Source organism: Nicotiana sylvestris, chromosome 9, assembly GCF_000393655.2.
Source record: "Nicotiana sylvestris chromosome 9, ASM39365v2, whole genome shotgun sequence".
Classification (NCBI taxonomy): Eukaryota; Viridiplantae; Streptophyta; class Magnoliopsida; order Solanales; family Solanaceae; genus Nicotiana; species Nicotiana sylvestris.
Genome location: NC_091065.1, coordinates 8,649,882 through 8,675,800, shown reverse-complemented (window position 1 = coordinate 8,675,800; position 25,919 = coordinate 8,649,882). Strand labels below are relative to the sequence as shown.

At 40.4% G+C, this 25,919-nt stretch overlaps 1 protein-coding gene across 1 annotated transcript; it reads right to left on the bottom strand.

The window, feature by feature from the left end:
* Positions 1-1,800: 1,800 nt before the first annotated feature.
* Positions 1,801-2,874, bottom strand: LOC138877214 (uncharacterized). Its single transcript, XM_070156807.1, has one exon. The coding sequence runs from the start codon at positions 2,872-2,874 to the stop codon at positions 1,801-1,803; it is 1,074 nt and encodes a 357-aa protein (XP_070012908.1).
* Positions 2,875-25,919: the final 23,045 nt, after the last annotated feature.

The following is a 25,919-nucleotide window of genomic DNA, read 5'->3' as shown; positions in this document are numbered from 1 at the left end:
GAGACAAGACTTAGTATCATCCGATGAGAAGGCAATGCTTAGCCTTATGCAAATATGAAGTCAGGGCTTACCCTTATGCAAGATTTGAGACAGGGCTTAGTCCCATGCAAAGAGAAGGCAATGCGTAGCCTCATGCAACATTTGAGACATGGCTTAGTCTCATGCAAAGAGAAGGCAATGCTTAGCCTTATGCAGTGAACAAATAGCAAATATGAGTAGAATATTTCGTAGTTGGAGATATATTTGTGCTCGATGGTCCTATTGTTATGACGATAATAAGTTTAAGGCATACATATTATTCCTTGTTCCTGCATCCAACGAAAATTGTGAGTTTTGCGGGGAGGTTGGTTCATGCCTTTGTCTACTTATTTTGCTTTGCTTTGCCCTAGAGGCCTTGTTCGAGTTACCCTAAATACCCAGTTGTCCCAGAAATATAGTTTTCTAAAATATGCAGTTATTGATGAAATAAAATCATTTTGGAAAACATAATGGTATATAGTATCAAGTAAATTGGATGAACTAATGACTGTGACACTTTTAGAGACATGCGTCTTTCTTTGAGTTAGAATTTGAGGGCCCTCCTCAAAATTCTTCGCAGTTTAGTAAGTGATCCTTCGGCTATTCTACATGTAACGAAGTTTGTTGGATATGCTTTGGAATTTTGAGAATTCTTCTCAAAATTTTGCCCAGTTGCTTAACAGATTTCTGACTGTCTTGCATATGATGCCGTCGGCTGGACTTGCTCCGGAATTTTGAGGGTCCTCCTCAAAATTTTGCCCCAATTTTGGATTTTGGGGAAATGAAGATTTTATTAAGATGTGACCGAACCCACAGGGTTGCCTACGTAACCCCTCTTAAATGGGAATCAGGTCAAGCGTAGTTTAGTTACATCAGATGAGGAAATGTAGTTAATCTATACATAGTATCTTTTGACTGCTTCTGAATTGATAGGTTTTGGCCAGACTTCTCCGTCCATCTCAACAAGTATGAGTGCTCCTTCTGTTAGCACCCTTTGAACCATGTAGGGCCCTTTCCAATCGGGTGAAAACTTTCCTTTAGCTTCATCTTGGTGTGGGAAGATTTGCTTTAATAGCAGCTATCCCGGTGTGAATTGTCTTGGTCTGACCCTTTTATCGAAGGCCTTGGACATTCTGTTCTTATAAAGCTGACCATGACACACCGCATTCATTCTTTTTCATCTATGAGGGCTAGTTGCTCATGGCGGCTCCTTATCCATTCTATATCACTGAGTTCGGATTCTTGTATGATCCTTAAAGAAGGAATTTCTACCTCGGCGGGAAAGACAGCTTCGGTACCATAAACCAGCAGATAGGGAGTTGCCTCGGTTGATGTGCGTACTATGGTACGGTATACTAATAAGGCGAATGGTAACTTCTCATGCCATTGCTTGTGATTTTCTACCATTTTCCTTAGTATCTTGTTAATGTTCTTGGTGGCAGCTTCCACGACTCCATTCATTTGAGGCATGTATGCTGTGGAATTTTTGTGCTTACATTTGAAGGTTTCACACATGGATTTCCTTAGATCACTTTTGATACTGGCTGCATTATCAGTGATGATGGACTCAGGGACCCAAATCGATAAATAATACGATCCCTGACAAAATCTGTGATGACTTTCTTGGTTACAACTTTGTAAGATGAAGCCTCCACAGATTTTGTGAAGTAATCGATGGCCACTAAAATGAACTTGTGCCCGCTTTAAGCAGTGGGCTTGTTCGAACCGATTCCGTCCTTTCCCCAGGTGGCAAAAAGCCAAGGTGCACTAGTTGCATTGAGTTCATTTGGTGGTACCCTTATCATGTCTACATGTATCTGGCATTGGTGGCATTTTTGGACATACCGGATGCAATCTATTTCCATATTCATCCAAAAAATATCCAGCTCTGAGTATCTTTTTGGCTAGAACAAAACCTTTCATATGTGGGTCGCAGGTTCTGGAATGTATCTCCTCAAGCAATTTGGAAGCCTCTTTTATGTCAACACACCTTAACAGTCCCAGATCAGGAGTTCTTAGGGTTCCTCTGCTTTGGAAGAAGTGATTGGACAACTTTTGCAGTGTGCATTTCTGAGTATAGTTAGCCTGTTCTGGGTACTTTACTTTTGCCAAGTACTCTTTGATGTCGTGGAACCAAGGTTTTTTGTCTGTTTCTTCTTCAGCATAAGCAGAGTATGCTAGCTGATTATGGATCGTCACCGGTATGGGATCGATGAAATTCTTATCTGGATGTTGTATCATTGATAACAAGGTGGCCAGTGCGTCTGCAAACTCATTCTGGACTCTTGGAACATGTTTGAATTCTATCTTCATGAACATCTTCATCAATTCTTGTACATGATACAAGTACGGTAGTATCTTGGTATTTTTCGTAGCCCATTCTCCTTGAACTTGATGTACCAGAAGATCCGAATCACCAAGTACCAGCAACTCTTGTATATTCATATCGATGGCCAAATTGAGCCCCATGATGCAAGCCTCATATTCTGCCATGTTGTTAGTGCACATAAATCTAAGCTTTGCAGATACCGGATAATGTTGACCTGTCTCTGACACCAAAATCGCTCCAATACCCACTCCTTTGAAGTTTATAGCTTCGTTGAAAATCATTATCCATCCATCGTAGGCTTCAACAATGTCCTCTCTTATGAATGACACTTTTGAGTTAGGAAAATACATTTTTAGTGGTTCGAATTCTCCTCCTACTGGTTTTTTAGCAAGATGGTCTGCCAAAGCTTGTCCCTTGACAGCCTTCTGAGTTACATAGATGATATCGAACTCACTTAGCAATATCTGCCATTTGGCCAATTTCCCGGTAGGCATAGGCTTCTGAAAGATGTACTTCAAAGGATCCATCCTTGATATGATGTGTGTGGTGTAGGCACAGATGTAAAGCCTCAATTTTTGAGCTATCCATGTCAAAGCACATCAAGTGCGTTATAGCAGAGAGTATCATGCTTAATAAGATGTGAACTTCTTACTCAAGTAATATATGTTTTCTCCTTTCTTCCCGTCTCTTCATATTATCCCGAAACACAGCCAAAAGCCCCATCTAGTATGGACATATAGAATAGCAAAGGTCTTCTAGGTTATGGCGGAACTACGACTGGTGGTGTGGATAGATATTTCTCAATTTTGTCAAAAGCTCTTTGACAATCTTCAATCCAACTGGTTTCAGCGTCCTTCCTCAACATTTTGAAGATGGGTTCACATATTACTGTGGACTGTGCTATGAAGCTGCTGATGTAATTGAAGAATCATAGGAAGCTCATCACGTCCTTCTTGATCTTTGGCGGTGGTAGCTCTTGGATAGCTTTAACTTTTGACGGGTCTAACTCAGTTACTCGGGGGCTAACGATGAATCCCAAAATATTTTCCTGCAGGAACCCCGAATGCACATTTTGCGGGGTTCAGTTTTAAATTGTACCTCCATATCCTGTTAAAGAACTTCCTCAAGTTTGCTGTGTGATCTGTGGCCCTCTTGGATTTGAAGATGATATCGTCAATATATACCTCTATTTCCTTGTGTATCATATCATGGACGATGGTCGTCATGGCTCTCATATAGGTGGCCCCAACATTCTTTAGACCGAATGGCCTCATTTTGTAGTAGTACCCCATCCCCCATGGTGTGATGAAAGCTATTTTATCTATCTATTCTTTTTCCATCCAAATCTGATTATAACCCGCGAAGCAATATACAATGGATTGGAGTTAATGCTTGGTACAATTGTCGATTAGAATGTATATTTGGCAGTGGGAAATCGTCCTTGGGACTTGCTCTGTTTAAATCCCGATAGTCAACACACACCCTTACTTTCCCGTCTTTCTTCGGGACCGGTACGATGTTGGCTAACCAGGTTGGGTACTCGACTACCCTAAGGACTTTGGCTTTGATCTGCTTAGTGACCTCTTCCTTGATTTTCAGGCTCATGTTTGGTTTGAATTTTCAGAGTTTCTGCTTCACCGGCGAAGACATTAGATTGGTAGGCAACTTATGAGCCACTATGGATGTGCTCAGGCCAGTCATGTCATCATATGATCATGCTCATATTCTTTTAGAAACGAGTGTATTATTCCTTTTATGATGGTGATAGGTGAATGCTTATGCGAGTCTCTTTGATAGTTTCAGAATCTCCCAAATTGATTGCCTCGGTTTCGTCCAGGTTGGACTTGGGTTTGTTCTCAAAATTCTCTACTTCTCTGATAACTTCTTTAGGTATTTCGTCCTCTTCTTCTGAGTCACTATCCTTATGTTGCGTTGTCTCATTACATGTCATAGCCGTTAGTTCATCAAGGTAAGAAATAATAGCGCTGTAGAGGGAAAATGTAAAACATACTAAATATCAATGCATTAATTTGAAAACATCCAACTCGATGACTAGAGCAATTATTTCAAAACAAAATGCATCTTAAAAGAAATACTGGAAATATCTTAAATGCCTAAAATGGCTATTGAAAATAGGTCAGGCTAATTGCCAAGCTACCCAGGAACTCGACGAGCCCTGGATGGTGCGACAGTCCAATTCTCGAGAATAACTCCCTTCTTCATGGTTTGTATGGTAATGCCTTCTTGCTCCTCAACTATCACATTCCAATCCATGTCCTCGCCTTTTAGAAACAGGTTCCTCAGCCCAGCCAAAGCTTCCTCCTCTGCAGATCCCCATATTGTGTCAGCCTGGTGAAAGGTCTGACTCAGATGTGACACTGGCTGCTCGAACGGGTAATAGGGACCATGCCATGGGTGTGACCAATCATTATATTCTCTCCATGTGTACTGATATCCGAGCCCAAAAGTTGTGCCATGACGTTTCAACTGTATCAGTTTGGTAATGCCTTGGAGTTTCTTCACAAGTACTTTGTCAGGTTCATACCCAGACCATGCTAGTATGCTTTCTTTTTTGCTACTCCACCATTTATCTTTCTCAATTGCATTGACACGCTCACTGCGGTGATAAGTTTCTCCACCCGGCTTTCTTCTATTTTCGACAACCAGGATAGTTTGACTAGTGTACATGGGGTTACTTCCATCTCCGTGAATGATTACCTCCTGGTGGTTCCATTCGAACTTCACGGCCTGGTGTAGCGTGGAACCACAGCTTCGACGACATGTATCCAAGGTCGTCTCAGTAGAAGATTGTATGCAACAGATATGTCTAATACTTGGAACTCAAGATCGAACCAAGTCAGGTCCATCTACAAACAAAGGTTAATTTTCCCGATTATGGCCCTTTAAGACCCATCAAATGCCTTTACATTCATATTTCTTGCTCGGATCTCATGGAAATCTTTACCTAGCCTTTTCAGAGTAGTTAATGGACAAATGTTAAGGCTTGAACCCCCATCTATTAAGACTCTGGCGATGAATTTGTCCTCAAAATGTACGATCATATGTAGTGCCCTGTTGTGACTTAATCCTTCAAGTGGTAGTTCATCTTCGTGGAAGGTGATCTTGTGTCTTTCTAATACTTGCCCTACGACATCTCTCTACTAGTGATGTTGTTAGGCATATAAGCTTTGTTCAACACCTTCATCAGACCGTACCTATGTACCTCAGAATTTTGTAGCAGTGACAAAATGGATATCTGGGCGGGAGTCTTGTTCAGATGATCAATGACAGAGTATTCTACTGCTTGTACTTTCCTCCAAAGATCATCTGGACTAGTTTCAATAACGGATTGTTTGGTAGCAGCCTCATTGCTTGTTCCTCCCAGATTCTCGGGTGTATAGATCCTTCCAGTTCTGCTCATCCCTTATGCAGCACCAGACTCTTCCATTTTTGCTTTTCCTCTTCTCCTAGCTTCAGCAGCATAATCCCAGGATATGTCGTTGGACTTAAAGGGCGGCGTGGTTGCCACTGTTACAGTGAAGGGTGTGGCTACTTCTACTTCGAATGGAGTAGGTGTAGTTGCAGGTGCGGTTACTTCAATTTCAAATGGGAATGATGTGGCTACTTCAACTTTGATGGGTGGCTGTATCTATACCATAAGTGTGACTGTAGGTTTAGGGTCATCACCTTCCCGAATAAGCCCAATCGACCCTGTAGGATCCCATTCTTCGCCGATTTCTATTACATTTACTCCTTCACCTCTATGATCTGGGAGGGTATTATTATGGACATTTGGTGTGGCTTCCTTTGCTTGTATAACTTTGGTATCCATCAGGGTTTGAATCTTGTCTTTAAGAGTACGACATTCATCAATAATATGCCTTTTCATGCCAGAATGGTATGCACATTTTTTGTTTTGGGTTGACCCACTGGGAAATGTTTTCCATGGCAACAACAGGAATAGGGGTATCATATCCGGCAGCCTTCAATCTTTCATATAGTTGGTCAATGGGTTCAGCAATAGGGGTATATTGTTTGGGCGATCTGTAATCAAAATTGGGTATGGGTTCTTGATAGTTTTGACGGGTTGGAAGTGAACGGTAATAGGTTAGCTGGGTATTATATATGTGATAGGCTGTAGCAGGTTGAGAATATATGGGAGGTGAAGGTTGGTATGTGGGTGGAGGTGTTTGGTATGTGAGTGGAGATTTTGGGCCTTGGACTATACCATCACCGCCCCGACTTCTTTCTTATTCGATATACCCTCTAACTGTAATGCTTTGTTCGTAGCCTACAATGCTTCAAAATTGGTCACTATCCCACTCTTGATCCCTTCTTCAATCCTTTTCTCGAGTTTGATGATGTTAGAGAACTTGTGATTTTCGATGACCATTAACCTTTCATAGTATTGTGGATCTTGGGCCCTGACGGAGAATTTGTTCATCTGCTCTTCCTGTAGTACCGGCCTGACTTTTGCTGCTTTTGACCTCCATCGAGTAGCATACTCCCAGAAAGTCTCCGTTTGTTTCTTTTTAAGATTCTGTATATAGAAGACATCCAGTGCATTCTCTATGTTAAACTTAAATCGATCCATGAAGTACGACGCCATGCTTTCCCAATTAACCTACTTCTTGTGATTCTGACTTATATACCAAGTAACCAAGATAGAGCATCTCTAGTGAGACTCCTCATGAATAGCTTCGTGCGAATTATTTCATCTTTCCCAACTCCCATGAGCTTATCACAACATGTTCTCAAATGTACCTTCGGGTCACCCGTTCCGTCAAACATCTCAAACTTAGGAGGTTTGTAACCCTCTGACAGTTCCACGTGTGTCTGAATGCACAAATCCTCATAATTCAGCCTTCAATCCTTTGCCTCCTTCAACACCCTAGATTCGGCTTGTGAGCTTCTTGAGCTCCTCTTCCATGTTCTTAATGAGAAGGTCCTTCTCGGCGGATTCTGGAGTGTACGAGATTGGCTGAGTAGAGTAGGTTAAGGTTTCCACATATATGGGATTGTTTTGGTGGGTGCCGCGGGTCGGAATGTAGTAGTGATCATTAGTTGAGTTTTGCGGATTAGGAATAGGTTGTGGGGTATTCTGAGGAGTATGGTTAGTGGTTTGTGAATATTGAGTAGGAAGATGTTGATGCTGAATGGGAGTGGGTATTGGTGAAGTATTAGGATTTTGGGTAGGAGTTCCGTATTGATGAGGTGCGGGAGAATTTTGTGGGTTGGTTTGGTGTGTTTTGAGGAGGTACTAGGTTTTGAGCATTTTGTTGGTTAATATTTGGGACGTTTAGGGTGATGGAGAGGCTTTCCAAGTTCTAACCAGGTTCAACAAAAAATAGCCAAATTCCTAAAATTGAGTCTCTTGAAATATTATTGCCTTTTGAGGCAAATAGGTCAAGTAGCATCAAGATTAGGTTAGCCCGTAGAGAAATAAAGCCAAATAAGGCAGGGAATCAAAAGATGATCCCATGCATCAAGAGGGAAAGTGTGACGACGGGCTAGGGTTTGAGAGGGTGAGAGAAGTGAGGAGAGTATCAGAAGATGGCGAGTTGGGGTGAACGAAATAGGGTTTGGGGGCTTTAGGTATATTAAAAAGGGTTGGGGGATTTAGGGCCGTTGATCTTCTGAGAACAACGACCAGGATTAGATTTTAGGTGGGGCGAGTTTAATTTGACGGGTATGGGTATGGGTAGTTGGGTTAGTGTATTGGGTATTGGATTATTGGGCTGGATAGGGTATTGGGCAGAGGTAGGTCCGAAAAGATCAATAAGAAAGGGATATGTTTAAATACCTATTAAAATTAATAAAATAATTTATAAACATTATTAATAAATGATAAAAATTATATTTTTGTATGAAAATAATTTAAAATAATTACTTAATATTATAAAAATATAAAAAGTCATCTTCCATGTAAATAATGTAATTATGCATATTTGTGCTGTTATTGCAATTATAGCCAAAAGATACAAATAAAATTATGCATAAAATGATTAAAGCTCAATATAAATATAAATGATAAAAACTAAGCAATAAATTATTATAAAATTATTCGTGTTGCAACTAGTAATTATTTAGATAATAAAATGCTAGAATAAATTAATTAAAATCTTTTTAAAATAACGGAAAATTATAGAAAATTACTTGTTGATTCTGATGCACTCTTGTGAAAGTATATATGCATTTTTAAAAATATATGAGAGAAAAATTGGGTATCAACAAGTATCAATATCATAATTCACCCTTATTTCACCATATAAATCTACCCTTATTCACGTGTTGTGGCATGCAACCTGATCTCACCATATAAACATATTCACCCTCATTCCACCATATCATATCAATCTTCCCTTATTATGCCTAATGCAGCGTATAGCCTGATCCTACCATATTAGTACCAACACTCAATGTACACAGTCAAAAGAACAATCTAAATTACAAGGCCTTTACGATGAAAAAATACCAAACTGAACCAAGAAAATGAAATCTCGTTCAACATAGAACCTAGACAAATAATACTACACAGTGAGACAAATCCATCAGTTTACAATTAGAAGGTGCAAACAAGTGAAGTTAAGCAAATAATAGGGATTAGGGGAACTATGGAAAGAGTTAACATGGTTAATACAAGAAGATATTGATTAACACGATTCAGTTAAGTATGGAAAACATTTAGAGCATATAACAATTTAGACAGGGAAGGAAATAGTTAAGGGAAAACAGTAATTCAGGGAAAAATACATAATTTGGCGGCGTATAAGCACTCGTCACCTCGCATATACGCCGCTCACATGAGAATCACATAGAATATAGTCTGAGGGTTCCTAATTTCCTCAAGTCAAGGTTAGACACAACACGCACCTCGCTCCAAGGACCACTTAAAGCTCAACCACGAGTTTAGCCTCCGAACCAACAAAATCTAGCAAATTACCGACCAACCGATTCAAAATGAGCCTTAAGATTCACCCACGATAACAAAAATTCGATTTAGGTCATTATTGTAAAACTCAACACTTACCTATGATTTGAGGAAGAAAAGGTCTTAAGATTTAGGTCATTATTGAAAAAGAAACTAGGTTAAAATCACTTACCTATGATTTGAGGAAGAAAAGGTATTTGGAAAATCGCCTCTTGTGTTTTAGGTTTTCAAAATTTGAAGAATGGGAGAAAAATCCCGTCTAAGTCTCTTTTACCCAGCTGCAGATGTCGCATTTACGACCAAGGCTTCGCAAATGCGAAGCCCGCAAATGTGAAGGGACCATCGCAAATGCATAGTCAGTCACACCTCTGCTTCCTTTGTAAATGCGAACCTGGATCTCCATAATTGCGACTCAATGATCGCATTTGCGATCACTACCCTTTCCTGACTCACTTTGCAAATGCGAGGACTTCCTGGCCCAGCTACTCTTTGCATTTGCAATAAGTAGCTCGCAAATGCAAACTCTTATCTTGCAAATGCGAGATCAGAGGCCAATTCCCAGAAATTGCATATACCAGTAATGCCTAGGTCCAATTTCACTCTGTAACCTGTCCGAAGCTCACCCGAGCCCTCGGGGCTCCAAACCAAACATGCACACAAGTTTTAAAACATTATACGAACTTGCTCGCGCGATTAAATCTCTAAAATAATGCCTAGAACTACATATTTAGCATCTAATCAAATGAAATTTTCGAGAAAGCTTCGAAACATCTAATTTCTCAATCGGACGTCCGAATCATATTAAACCAATTTTGTTTTTCATCAAATTTCACAGACAAGTCATAAATGTTATAATAGACCCATACCGAGTTTTGGAACCAAAATACAGACCCGATATCCAAACAGTCAAACCTTGGTCAAACACTTCAATTTCAATAAGCCTTTAACTTTAAAATTCAAGAAGGTCCGATATCTCGAGGTAGGGACTTCCTATTTTGATTCCGAGCATACGCCCAAGTACCAAATAACGATACAGACCAACGAGATCATCAAATCACGAATCCGGGTTCATTTTCTAAAAATGTTGACCGAAGTCAACTCAAAGGAAGTTTTTAGGCAAAATTTCTTCTTTTCATCAACTTTTAACATAAAAACTTTTTGAAAATACTCCCGGGTTGTACACGCAAATCGAGGTTGTTAAAAAAATGATATTTTAAGTCTTAAAAGCGTAGAACTAAGTTCTAAAACACAAGATGACCTTTTCGGTCATCACATTCTCCACCTCTAAAACAATCGTTTGTCCTTAAACGGAAATTGAAAGTACCTGAGCTTGTGAAAAGGTGGGGATATATACTTTGCATATCAGATTCAGACTCCCAAGTAACTACCTCAATGGGCTGACATCTCCACTACACTAAAACTGAAGGATAACTCTTCATTATCAACTAGCGAATATGCCGGTCTAGAATAGCTACCAACTCCTCCTCATATATCAAATCATTTTCCAGCTGGACAGTGATGAAGTCTAACACGTGGGATGGATCGTCATCTGAAGCATGGACATATGAAACACTGGATGTACCGCTGATAAAGTAGGTGGCAACGCAAGTTTGTAAGCCACCTCTCCCATTCGCTTAAGAATCTCAAAAGGTCCGATGTATCTAAGGCTCAACTTGCCCTTGTTTCCAAACCTCATTACACTCTTCATGGGCGACACAGGGAGCAACACTCGCTCTCCGACCATGAATGCAACATCACAGACCTTATCCAAGGCATAACTCTTCAGTCTGGACTAAGCTATGTAAAGTCTATCCTAAATGATCTTAACCTTATCTAGGGCATCCTGTACCAAATCTGTACCCAATAACCATGCCTCCCCCAGCTCAAACCATCCAATTGGCGATGGACACCCTCTACCATATAATGCCTTAGAGGGAGCCATCTGGATGCTTGACTGATAGTTGTTGTAGGCGAACATCGCAAGCGGCAAGAACTGATCCCATGAGCCCCCGATGTCAATAACATATGTGCAAAGAATATCCTCCGATATCTGAATAGTGCACTCGGACTACCCATCATTCTGAGGATGAAATACTGTGCTTAGCTCAACCAGCGTGTCCAACTCATGCTGAACTGCCCTCCAGAAATGCGAGGTAAACTGCGTACCTCGATAAAAAATGATAGACACAGGCAACCCATGAAGACGAACGATCTCGCGAATAAAAATCTCTACCAAGTATACTGAAGAATAAGTAATTGCCATAGGGATAAAATGCGCTGAGTTGGTCAGTCTATCCACAATAAACCAAACTACATCAAACTTCTTCAAAGTTCATGAGAGTCCAATAACAAAATCCATAGTGATACGCTCCCACTTCCACTTAGGAACCTCTATATTCTGAAGCAAACCACCAGTTCTCTAATGCTCATACTTTACTTGCTGATAATTTATACACCAAGCCACATATGCCACTATATCTTTCTTTATTCTCCTCCACCAATAATGTTGCCGCAAGTCCTGATAGATCTTGTCGGATCTTGGATGGATAGAATATCGGGAATTGTAAGCCTTCTCTAGAGTAAATTCATGATGTCCATCCACATTGGGCACACAAACCCGACCCTGCATCCTCAAAACTCTATAATCCCCAACCATAACCTTCTTAGCATAATCGTGCCACACTGTATCCCTAAGGACACGCAAATGAGGGTCATCATATTGTCGCTCCCTGATATACTCAAACAATGAAGACTTAACGACCGTACAAGCTAGAACATGACTGGGCTAATAAACATCCAACCTCACGAACTGATTGGCCAAGTCCTGAACATCTAATGCAAGCGGTCTCTCACCGACTGGAATGTACGCAAGGCTACCCATACTCACTGCCTTCCTAGTCAAGCATCGACCACCACATTTACCTTCCTGGGATGATATAGGATGGTGAAATTATAGTCTTTCAATTGATCTAATCCCCCCCCCCTCCTCTACATCAAATTGAGCTCCTTTTGCTTGAAAAAATAGTGCAAAATTCGGTGATTCGTGAACACCTCACATGACATGCCATAAAATTAGGGCCTCCAAATCTTCAGCGCATGAACAATGGATGCTATCTCTAAGTCATGGACAGGTGTAACGACCTGGCCCATTGTTTTAAGAATTAACGCCCTGATCCTCTATTAACTTCTCTCCACAAGTTTGTTTCTGCTATTTTTATTTGCTAGCATGTTTGGTTTTGAGTTTCAGAGTGTTTTGGGATACTTAGTTCCTAAATGAGAGCTTACACTTTAGAATTTGGACCGTAGTCAGAGAAGTGTGAAGACAGCATCGGAATAAAATTTTGTCGGTTCCGTTAGCTCCGTTGGGTGATTTCGGGCTTAGGGGCGTGTTCGGATTGTGTTGTGGAGGTCTTTAGCTTATTTAGTCTTGAAATGCTGAAAGTTGAATTTTTGAAGTTTCCAGTTTGATAGTGAGATTTTTATATTAGTGTCAGAATGGAATTCCGATAGTTGGCGTAGCTCCTTAATGTTGAGTGTGACGTGCTTGCAAAATTTTAGGTTATTCGGACGAGGTTTGATAGACCTTTTGATTGAAAGCGTAATTTGAGAGTTTTTGGAGTTCCAAGGTTTGAATCCGATGTTAAATTGGTGTTTTGATGATGTTTTGAGCGTTCCAAAGGTTGGAAAAAGTTTGAATGATATTTTAGGATTGGTTGGCATATTTGGTTGAGGTCCCGGGGGCCTCAGGTGTGGCTCATATACTCAACGGGTCATTTTTGGACTTAGGTATGCAACAGATTTGCTGGTTTTTCTATTGCAGACTTTTGGCCTTCGCATTTGCGGAGGGTATATCGCGTTCGCAAAGGCTGTCAAGGGGAAGTATCGCGAACGCGAGGAGTGGAGCACGTTCACGAAGAAGAAAGGCGGAGCAGTTGGGGAACCCATGGAATTTCTCTACACATTTGTGAGTATTAGGTCGCATTTGCGAAGGTCCTGGAGCTGAAGCTACGCGTTTGCGAAAGAGGAAGTTGGCCCGTAGGATTTTTGTGCATCGCGTTCGTAGTAGTAGTGTCGTGTTCGCGAAGAAGAACGCATTTGGGCAGAACTTAAATGTCACTATCGAGGGTATTGAGTTGATATCACGAAATTCAATTGGGAGCTCGGTAGAAGGCGAATTTTGGAGAGATATTCGGAGGGAGTTTACGGGTAATGATTCTTAACTCCTCCTTGATAGTTCACCCATTAATATAAACATGAATTCATCATCTAATTTCGGATTTGGGGTGAGAAATTGAGGAAACATTTGGAAAAGTTCATAGACCTAAATTTCGAGTTTTGATTGGGGATTTGACATTGGATTTGGATAATTTCTATATGGTTAGAGTCGTGAGTGAATGAGGGTTCATAATTCGTAACCTTTACCCGATTCTGAGACGTGGACCCGGGGGGAATTTTGGTTTCACCTAATTTCGCATGTTAGCTTAGAATTTGTTTGTGGAATCAGTTACTTGAAGTTATATTTACATTATGCAATTAAATTGAATAGATTTCGATCAATTGGAGTCGAGTACTCCTGGCAAAAACGTGGTCTCAGGTTGATTTTGAGCTGGTTCGAGGTAAGTGGCTTGCCTAACCTTGTATGGGGGAAACTCCCCTTAGGATTTGGTATTATTGATTTTTGAAATGCCTCTTATGTGAGGTAACGAGTGAGTACTTGTGCTAATTGTTGAAAAATTCGGTTTTCTTTAAGTAATTTTAATTGTGTTTCTTTTCCTGTTTATACTACTTGCAATTTAAGCCTATTGTTAGCTTAGGGAAGCATGTCTAATTGACTTAATTACTTTACTTGCTCAAGCTGCCTTATTTGGATTATGTGTAGCATGTTATGCGAGAAATACCTATTTTACCTTGGTATGGAATTTGAATTGAAATGTCTACTCTTCGTGTTGTTGATGAGCGTTTACTTTGGGACTAGGGGACGATATCTTGGGAGATCCCCCTGCGTGTTTACTTTCGGACTACGGATTGGTATTCTGGTAGATCCCCCTGCACATTTACATTGGAAATACGAGACTGCACCTGGTAGATTCTCCCCTGTACTAGATATTTACATTTGGGACTATGGATCAGATTTCCGGTAGATTCCCATGTATTATGACTTGGACTACAGGACTACGCTCGAGAGATCCACTGGATATTTTATTTGGGGAATGCAGGACGGTATCCTAGGAGATCCCCGGTTGTTATCTCTGTGTTTAGTTGTACTCCTTTCCTTGATTATTTTGTCTCTGTTATAGTTATCGTTGTTCTTTCTATTCTATGTTATTTCTTACTATTGCACTTAATTATACTGTCTTATTCTATATTGTTATACCTTATATTTCATTTAATCTTAGTAGGGCCCTGACTTTCCTCGTCACTACCCCACCGAGGTTAGGCTTGGCATTTACTAAGTACCGCTGCGGTGTACTCATGCCCTTTCTGCGCATGTTTTACATGTGTAGATCTAGGTACTTCCACTCATTCTTATCATGCTTGAGGCGAGGCACTGTTGTAGTGACTTCGAGGTATATCTGCCGTGTCCACAAAACGAGGAGTCCCTTTCAATTTTTTGTACTAGTATAGCCCTTCTATATTTTCCGTTTGATATACATTCTTGGAGTTAGAGCTTTTTATGTATCTCTTAGCTTGTGATTCATGGGGTTCCGGATTTTGGGAGTGTTAGGTTGAGATTTTTGTACTATTATATGCCAGGCGTCATCTTAAACCTTGTTTCATTTTGTTATCTCGGTTTTTAATTATTTTTCCAAAATTGTTTTTTTCTATATTTGTTAGGATTACCTAGTCGTAGAGACTAGGTGTCGTCACGATAGTTCACGAAGGGCAAACTGGGGTCGTGCTGTCCGTTACACTAGCTTGGCTAGACATGCCCCAGCCTTGGTTTCTACATTCGCGAGAGGGTTCACCAGTTTATTGAGGGGCTTATTCCCAACATCAGGTCTAGCATGGCTCGTGAGTTGGAGATGGATATTTCTTTTCAAAAGGTAGTGAGCATTGTTAGTAGGATTGAAAAAATGCATGTTAGGGATAGAGAGGAGAGGAGGCCAAGAGGTCTTGAGAGTTGGGCCATTATTCTAGTGCTCGCGCCCCAACTGTAGGTCGTTATGGTAGGGGTTATACGAGTCGCCGTGTTCATTCAGCTCTTCCAGCAGCCAGTGGTATTCCAGCTTCTCTAAGGCCTTAGGAGACTTATTATGCACCTCCAGTATCTAGTCCGCCTCTTGCGTGGGATGCTTTCAGTGGTCAGTTCAGCAGAGACCTGGCTCGAGCCATTCACAACCGCCACTTCCTCCCAGAGCTTGTTTTGAGTGTAGTGATACATTCCATATGGTGAGGGATTGCCCCAGACATAGGAGGGGTGCACCTCTACACACTTCTTAGCCACAACTTGCCCCGTAGAGTTCTCAGGCTATAGTTATAGCTCCAGTTGCTACCCCACCTACTCAGCCAGTTAGAGGTGGAGGTCGGGGAGATAGAGGTCACCGTAGAGGTGGAGGCAAGGCCAAATATTATGCCCTTCCTACCCGTACCGAGGTTGTTGCCTTTGATTATGTCATCATAGGTATTGTCTTGGTTTGTCATAGAGATGCATCGGTTTTATTTGATCCAAGCTCCACCTATTCTTATGTGTCTTCTTATTTTTCCCCGCATTTCTGTGTATCTCGAAATTCTTTGAGTTCCCCTGTTTATGTTTCTACTCCTGTTGGAGATTCTCTTGTTGTGGACTGTGTTTACCGGTCATTTATTGTTGCTCTTAGTGATTTTGAGACTAGAGCCGATTTGTTATTGCTCAGTATGGTAGATTTAGATGTTATCCTGAGCATGGACTAGTTGTCGCCCCATTATGCTATTCTTGATTGTCACGCCAAAACCGTGACGCTGGCTATGCCAGGTGTACCATGAGTAGAGTGGAGGGGTACCTTAGATCATATTTCCAGCAGAGTTATTTCATTCCTTAAGGCTCAGCGTATGGTTGAGAAGGGGTGATATGCATATCTAGCTTATGTGAGAGATGTCAGTATTAATACCCTTATAGTTGATTCAGTCCCAGTATTACGGGATTTTCCTGATGTGTTTCTGGCTGATCTTTCGGGCATGGAATTTCGTCGGTTCCGCTATCTCCGTTGGGTGATTTTGGGCTTAGGGGAGTGTTCAGATTGTGTTGTGGAGGTCCTTAGCTTATTTAGGCTTGAAATACCGAAAGTTGAATTTTTGAAGTTTCTGGTTTGATAGTGAGATTTTGATCAGGGTCGGAACGGATTTCTGATAGTTAGAGTAGCTCCGTAATGTTGAATGTGATGTGCTTGCAAAATTTTAGGTCATTCGGTCGAGGTTTGAATGACTTTTTGATCAAAATCGTAATTTTAAAGTTTTTGGAGTTCCTAGGTTTGAATCCGATGTTAAATTGGTGTTTTGATGTTGTTTTGTGAGTTCCTAAGTTTGGAAAAAGTTTGAATGATGTTTTAGGATTGGTTGGCATGTTTGGTTGAGGTCCCGGGGGCCTCAGGTGTGGTTCAGATGCTCAACGGGTCATTTTTGGACTTAGGTATGCAGCAGATTTGCTGGGTTTTCTATTGCAGACTTTTGGCCTTCGCGTTCGTGGAGGGGAGATCGCGTTCGCGAAGGCTATACAGGGGAAGTATCGTGAATGCAAGGAGCAAAGCGCGTTCGCGAAGAAGAAAGGCGGAGTAGTTGGGGACCCCATGGAATTTCTCTACGCGTTTGCGAGTATTAGGTCGCGTTCGCAAAGGTCCTGGAGCTGAAGCTACGCGTTCGCATGTGGACCCTCGCGTTTGCGAAAGAGGAAGTTGGCCTGTAGGATTTTTTTGCATTGCGTTCGCAGTAGTAGTGTCGTGTTAGCGAAGAAGAACGCGCTTGGGCAGAACTTAAATTTCAAAATCGAGGGTTTTGAGTTCATATCAAAAATTGAATTGGGAGCTCGGTAGAAGGCAAATTTTGGAGAGATTTCTAGAGGGAGTTTACGGGTAATGATTCTTATCTCCTTTTTGCTTATAACCCATTAATATAAATATGAATTTATCATCTAATTTCGGATTTGGGGTGAGAAATTGAGGAAACATTTGGAAAATTTCATAGACCTAATTTTCGAGTTTTGATTGGGGATTTGACATTGGATTTGGATAATTTTTGTATGGTTAGACTCATGAATGAATGAGGGTTCATAATCCGTAACTTTTACCCGATTCTGAGATGTGGACCCCGGGGTGGGGGGATTTTGGTCATTTTACCTAATTTCGCGTATTAGCTTAGAATTTATTTATGGAATCAATTATGTGAAGTTCTATTTACATTATGAAATTTAATTGAATATATTTGGGCCATTTGGGATCGAATACTTGTGGCAAGAATGTGGTCTCGGGTTGATTTTTAGCCGGTTTGAGGTAAGTAGCTTGCCTAACCTTGTATGGGGGAAACTCCCCTTCAGATTTGGTATTATTGATATTTGAAATGCCTTATAGGTGAGGGGACGACTGCGTACTTGTGCTAATTGTTGAAAAATCCGATTTTCTTTAAGTAATTTTAGTTGTCTTTCTTTTCCTGTTTATGCTACTTGCTATTTAAGCCTGTTGTTACCTTAGGGAAGCATGTCTAATTGACTTAATTGTTTTACTTGCTCAAATTGCCTTATTTTGATTATGTGCAGCATGATAGTCTAGAAATACCTGTTTTACCTTGGTATGCAATTTGAATTGAATTGTCTACTCTTCGTGTTGTTGTTGTGTGTTTACTTTGGGACTACGGGACGGTATCCCGGAAGATTCCCTGCATGTTTACTTTGGGACTACGGATTGGTATTCCGGTAGATCCCCCTACATATTTACATTGGAACTGCGGGACTGCACTCCGTAGATTCCCCATGTACTGGACATTTACATTTGGGACTACGGATCGGATTTTTGGTAGATCCCCGCTATTATGAGTTGTACTGCGGGACTACACCGGGGAGATCCACTGGATATTTTACTTGGGGACTAGAGGACGGTATCCTAGGAGATCCCCAGTTGTTATCTTTGTGTTGAGTTTTACTCCTTTCTGTTATTATTTTGTTTGTGTTATAATTACTGTTGTTCTTTCTATTCTAGGTTATTTCTTACTATTGCACTTAATTATACTGCCTTATTTTATACTTTTATACCTTATATTTCATTTAATCACAGTAGGGCCCTGACTTTCCTCGTCACTACTCGACCGAGGTAGGCTTGGCACTTACTGAGTACCGCTGCGGTGCACTAATGCCCTTTCTGCGTATGTTTTACATATGCAGATCCAGGTACTTCCACTCAGTCTTATCATCCTTTAGGCGAAGCGCTTTTGTATAGACTTCGAGGTATATCTACCGCATCTGCAGACCGAGGAGTCACTTTTTATTTTTTGTACTAGTATAGCCCTTCTGTATTTTCCTTTTGATAGACATTCCTGGAGTTAGAGCTTTTTATGTATCTATTACCTTGTGATTCATGGGGTTCCGGATTTTGGGACTGTTAGGTTGAGATTCTTGTACCTTTATATGCCAGGCGGCATCTTAAATAGTGTTTCATTTTTTTATCTCGGTTTTTAATTATTTTCTTTCCAAAATTGATCTTTTCCGCATTTGTTAGGCTTAACTAGTCGTAGAGACTAGGTGCTATCATGATAGATCACGGAGGGCGAACTGGGGTCGTGACAACAGGATAATTCTTCTCGTGAACCTTTAGCTACCGTTAAGAATATGAAATTACCTTGCCACCATGCATCAATACCACACCAAGTCCAATACGAGATGCGTCACAATATACTGTATAAGGCACTAAACCTATGGGCAACACCAACATCGGTGCCATAGTCAAAGCATTCTTGAGCTTCTGAAAGCTCATTTGACCATCTGCATGGGGCACCCTTCTGTGTCAACCTGGTCAACGGGGCTGCTATAGATGAGAACCCCTACACAAACTGATGATGATAACCTGCCATTCCCAAGAAACTGCGGATCTTTGTAGCTGATGCGGGTCTAGGCCAATTCTTGATTTCCTCAATCTTCTTAGGATCCACCTGAATACCCTCTGCTGATACAACGTGCCCCAGTAAGTCGACTAAGTGATGTGTCGTTGAATTTCGGCACTTTTGATACCAATTACATAGACTTTAGCTTGTCTTTCAATGCATTTGTAGTTATTTCTTATGAAGTTTTTGTGTATTGTAGTGCATGAGACTTGAAGACCCAAAAAAATGGAAAAGAAGTGAAAAAGCTACAAAAGCGAAGGAATGCTGCAAGTATGCAACCACAGAAGTAATATGTGGATCGCATAATCACCCCAAACTGAAGCGGATTTTTAGCCACCTGAAGAGAAGAATTTGCGATCCATTGTGCGATCGCATAACACTTCTACGAATCATATAATGTCCGCAAAATTGCAATTTAAGAATCTGTGTAGCACTTTTTCCATGAAAAGTGTGGTCGCATAACTAATATGCGGACCACATAATGGAAATGCGGTGCAAATCTGGGCTTGAAGATTTGAAATTCTGCGATGCAAGTGTCAACTATGCAAAACCTCATACATGGCATGGGACCATTATGCGGTCGCAGAAGGGCTCTGTTGGGGCATTTTTTTCCAATCTTGACCCCGACTTTTAGTCCACTATAAATATATTGACTAGGATTTTTGTGGGTCACTGAGTTTGAAAAAGCGATTACATTGAAGTCATTGAGTACATCATTATTTTGGAAGCTTTTAAGATAGATTCTCGTACCTTTGTAAGCTTTATGACATTATTTATTGCTTTATTTTTTGTATTATAGTATAAGTAGCTAGTTTTAAATAATAAGGCTGTGAACCCTAACTGGGTGTAATATTAATGGGTGTTTAACATTGAATATATATATATATAATGGTTGGTTGATATTTATTCATTTCTCATGCTTTATTTATTGTTGGTGGTTGCAAATATTGATTTATTCCATTTTACTCTATCATTACTTGGAAAGGTTAGGTTTTGGTAGAAGTGAATATCAAGAACTCAATGCTTTAAACCTTATTTAGTAGAATAACTTAGGAAATACTACCCAACCACTGGAAAATATTGGGTAGTCATTAGAAACCATTTGCATATCAAAAGGACATTCCATTAGAAATATGTTACATTAACACCGATAGCATTACATTTCATTGATGGGGCCACAACCTTGGTTTCTTTAATCAAATTAATTACATTCTCACAACAAAATAGTTCTCTTGTTATTCACAATTATATCATTCTCTTTTTAAGCTTAAGGATTAGAATTACGAATTAAGTCAACTATTCAAGTAACCTTTTCACACCTATTCCCTGTGGGTTTCGACCCCAACCTTGTTGGACTATTATATTTGACACCCACCGCCTTACACTATTTATTTAAGTGTAATTTGAGCATATCAAATTGGCACCGTTGCCGGGGAATACGGTTCTGAAATTACTAATTAGTGTGTGCTTTACTTTACATCTTCTTCTATTACTTCACACTTTGCTTGGTATTAATAGGAAAACATGGCCGAGTATGATGAAGAAGAAAATCTTTTTGCCTATATAGATGAGTACATTGACGATACAAATGCAATTGTCCCTCCAAGAGTTGATTCTTCCACTTTCAAGGTGGAACACAGTTTAATCCTAATGTTTAAAGCAGAGGGTTTTTAATAGAAATTTCACTGATGATGATCCGACACAACATCTCTTAAACTTCTTGGGTGTGTGTGCAATGCACAATCAGATCAACGTTCTAGATAATGCCCTAAGACTGAGGGTGTTCAAGTACTCATTAGCTGTAGAGGCAATGAAATGGATCCAAAATATACCACCAAATTCCATTCATTCTTGGCCTGAACTTGTCCGAGCTTTCCTAGCTAAATGGTTCCTGCACAGAAAGAAGTCTGAGCTCCGGGATAAAATTTTCTTTTCAAGTAATTATTGGAAGAACTCCTATATAAGGCATGGGATCGATTCAAGCTATATTTAGTGAGGTCGCCGAATCATGGTTTTTTTGGAATCTATCTTGTTAGAGATATTTTACATGGGCTTGGATCCAATGAATCAATCTATAGCCAAAAGTGTAGCTAATGGATCTATTATGGATAAAACATTTGAGAGGATCAACAAATCCTTGACAAAATGGAAAAATATAACCAAGCTTGGAACTCAGAGGACACCACGGGTGGAATTGCATATAGTACTACTTCCTTGACCAACATGAATAAAGATAACCAAGAAAGTGATCAAGTAATTGACGGGCTATCCACCAATATCAATTTGTTGACAAAGATGTTCACTAAAAGTCAAACAAAAAGGTGAACGTGGTGGAAGATGTTCAACCCATATCAAATGAGGATTACGAGGAAGCAAATTATGTCAACAACTCTCAAGGAGGTTACCAAAGGCAACCCTACCAAGGTTCAGGACAACAAAACCAATAGAGGCCTAACCCGCCAGAGCAAGGCAACCAATAGTGGCGAAATGACCAAGGTAGTTTAAATCGAGGGACTTGGAGTAACAAAAACAACTTTTCAAATCGCAGTTCAAACCCCTATGTTCCACTAAAGGGTCAATATTCCAACTCTCCGCATTGGAGGGAAAGTTCTTCAAGTGATTCCAAGTTGGAAAACATGCTTGAATGAGTATTGCAAAATCAAGAAAGATCTGGCACTTCAATGAGGAATTTAACCGAGCTTGTGGTTTCTCATACCGCATCTATTTTAAAGTTGGTTATGAAAATGAGAGATCTCTCAAGAGAGAAAAATCTGAAGCAAAGGGGCACACATCTAAGTGATACAATTGCAAACCCAAAAGGTAATGGGAGCAGTCCAACTTCTCATTGTATGGCAATCACAACTCGGAGTGGGAAAATACTTCAAGGAGAGAATGAAAAAGTGGTCGAAGTGGAAGATTCTGAACAAGAAGTTGAGGCACAAATTGAGGTGCCAATTCTTATTGAAGTTTAAAAAGTCCTAGAAGAGGTGCAAATTCAAGAAGTTGACCGGGAAAAGGTAAGGGAAGAGGTGAAAGAGACACCAAAAACTCTAGTACCAATTCCTAGATCTCATCCTTCTTTTCCTCGAGGACTTTGTAGGAAGGTTGATGATAGCAAACTCGAGAAGTTCTATGACATCCTCATGCAATTATCGGTGAATATTCCATTTGTGGAAGCATTTCAAGAGATGCCGAGTTTTGCTAAGTATTTGAAAGACTTGATCACCAAGAAGAAAACCACCACGAATGAAGTGGTGAATGTTACTCACCGGGTTAGTTCCATCATTGCAACAACCACCGTTCAAAAGAAAGAACACTCGGGAGCTTTTACCATTGCATGCACCATTGGGTTGCATAATTTTGCAAGAGCTCTTTGTGATAATGGGGCTAGCATCAATTTAATGCCTCTTGATATGTACAAGCAAGCGGGTTTAGGTATGCCGAGGCCTACAAATATGAGGTTGAAAATGGTTGATCGTTCAATAAAGACACCGGTGGGAATTATTGATGATGTTCTTGTGGAAGTAGGAAAGTTCCTCCTCCCCACCGACTTTGTGATCCTTGATTGTGCTGTTGACAAAGAAATCTCTATCATCTTGGGGAGACCATTCCTTGCTATCGGAAGAGCCCTTATGGAATCAGAACTAAATGAGATCATGTTCCAAGTTAAAGTCAAAGAGGTTACCTTCCAAGTGAGTAAGGGTATGAAGTTACCACATGCATATGAAAGCTCAGGCATTGATGTTGTTGATGATGTAGAAGACACAATCGAGATGAAATTGGAAGAACAAACCTTGGTGAGGCATTGGTGGCTATTTTGGTAAATTTTGATGGAGAAGACATGGAGGGGTACATGGAATCAGTAAATGCATTAGAAGGACTTGGGTCCTACACTTATACAACAAAGAAACTTTCTATTGACATATATAATAGAGTCACTCCTCCCGCTAAGCCTTCAATTATTGAGCCGCTATAACATGAGCTCAAGCCACTTCTATCGCACTTAAGGTATAAATTTCTTGGCTCTAATGAAACCCTACCGGTAATCGTTTCTTCTTTGTTGAATGATGTGCAGGTAGAACAACTGTTGAATGTCTTGAGGGAACACATGCAAGCCATTGGGTGGACAATAGCGGACATCCGGGGGATTTCCGCCGGAATTTCCGCCGGGTGGACAATAGCGGACATCCAAACAAGGCATAGAGGTTGACCAGGAAAAGATCGAAATCATTTCCGAGCTTCCTCCACCCAGTTCAGTAATAGGTGTCCGAAGCTTTTTGGGGCATGCTGGCTTCTATAGGCATTTCATCAAGGACTTCTCAAAAATTGCAAATTCCATGTGCAAGCTCCTTGAAAAAGATGCAAATTTTATATTTAATTAGAAGTCTCTCAAAGATTTTATGTAATTGAAATAAAATCTCACCAAGACACCTATAATTGTCACACCCGATTAGTCCCTTCCACTTGAACTCTTGTGTGACGTTAGTGGTGTAGCTATCAGGATGGTGCTTGGTCAACGACATAAATAATTCCTTCACCTTGTCTACTATGCAAGCAAGACACTCAATGGTGCTCAAATGAATTACACTGTGACTGAGCAAGAACATCCTGCTATTGTCTATGCTTTTGAAAACTTCTAGCCTATATGTTGGGGTCCAAAGTGATAGTTTACACCAATCATGCTACTCTTTAATATCTTATGGCGAAGAAGGATGCCAAAAATGATTTATTCAGTAGGCCCTTTTGTTGCAAGAGTTTTACTTTGAAGTCAAGGACCGAAAAGGGATTGAAAATCAAGTTGTGGATCACCTATCTTGGCTTGAAGAGATAGGAAGATCAAAAGAAGACCTTGAAATCAATGATGCCTTTCCAGATGAGCACATATTGGCATTGTATAGCACGTTCGCTCCTTGGTATGCCGACATTGCTAAGTTTTTGGTTAGCGAACTTATTCCCGATGGATTGAAGATTATTAGAAGAAAAAGTTCTTGCGGTAGTGTAGGCAATACTATTGGGAGGAATCCTTTTTGTTCCGAATTTGTGCAGACAACATCATTTGGCGGTGTGTTCCGGAAGATGAGGTAATGCCAATTCTGAAGGTAAGGCATGAATCTCCGGTTGGGGGTCATCACGGAGGAAACCGGATGGAGGCAAAATTGCTTGAATGTGGCTACTATTGGCCATCGATCTACCAAGATGCAAATAAAATGATCAATGCATGCGATCAATGTCAAAGACAAGGGACAATATCTAAAAGACATGAGATGCTTATGAATTTTGTAATGGAGGTCGAGATCTTTGATGTGTGGGGGATAGACTTCATGGGACCCTTCGTGAGCTCTTATGGAATGACATATATCATGGTGGCTGTGGACTATGTCTCCAAGTATTTTGAGGTAATCGCCTTGCCCAACAATGAAGCAAGCAGTGTGACCGCATTCTTGACGAAGAATATATTTACGTGGTTTGGTACCCCTAGGGCCATCCTTAGTGATGGTGTTTCTCAATTTTGCAACAAGGCTTTCACCGGGCTACTTGAAAAGTATGGTGTAAGCACAAGGTGGAAACACCTTATCATCCTTAGTCGAGTGGTCAGATTTAAGTCTCTAACAGGGAAATCAAAAATATCCTAGCAAAACCTATCAATGCAAATAGGATTGACTAGTCAAGGAAGCTAGATGATGCGTTGTGGGCATATCGCACAACATTTAAGAATCCTATTGGCACCTCACCGTACTAGTTAGTTTTTGGTAATGCATGTCAATTGCAAGTGGAGCTTGAACACAAAGCCATGTGGGCATTGAAAAAGTTGAATCTTGATTGGGTCAAAACTGCTAACCTAAGAATGACGCAACTCAATGAGATGGAGGAATTCCGTCTTTATGCCTATGAGAGTGCACCCATGTATAAAGATAGAATGAAATTTGTTCATGACAAGAAGATTTTGAAGCAGGAATTCAAATCCGGAGACTTGGTCTTACTCTTCAACTCAAGACTCAAGTTATTTCCAGGCAAACTCAAATCCAAATGGTAAAGTTTTGAGTGTGTCCCCCTATGGTGATACTGAATTGGACTCGGAGGTTAGAACTCGAACTTTCAAAGTGAATAGACAACGAGTCAAGCATTACCTTGGTACCAGAGGAGAAAGGCATTTGATAGAACAATTTGCTCTCAAGGATAGTCCTACACCCAAATGAGGTCAACATCATCATGTCACGATGTTAAATAAAGCACTTCTTGTGAGGCAACCCATGTGTGGTTACAATTTTTGTTAGATTTTTCATTTCTGTAGGTTTAGTTGTTATTGTTGAGCAGGTTAACGTGTGTGTTAGAATGCAGGTAACCCAAAATACCACAAAAAGTACAATGAATTAGGTAAATAAATAAAAGAAGTTTCCATTGTTTGGGGCAACTATGCAGTCGCATAATGACTTTACGAACTACATAGTGATAGAAGACACAATCATAGAAAATTGGCAAGTTGGTTCCTCAAAATGTGGTAAGATTTCAACTTCGGCGGCCCGCATAACACTATGTGACCTTAGAACGCGTCACAGAATAAGGTTGAGAGACCCAATC

Coding starts and splice junctions, on each gene's coding strand:
- LOC138877214 (XM_070156807.1), bottom strand. CDS start 2,874: ATGGATCCTTTGAAGTACATCTTTCAGAAGCCTATGCCTACCGGGAAA.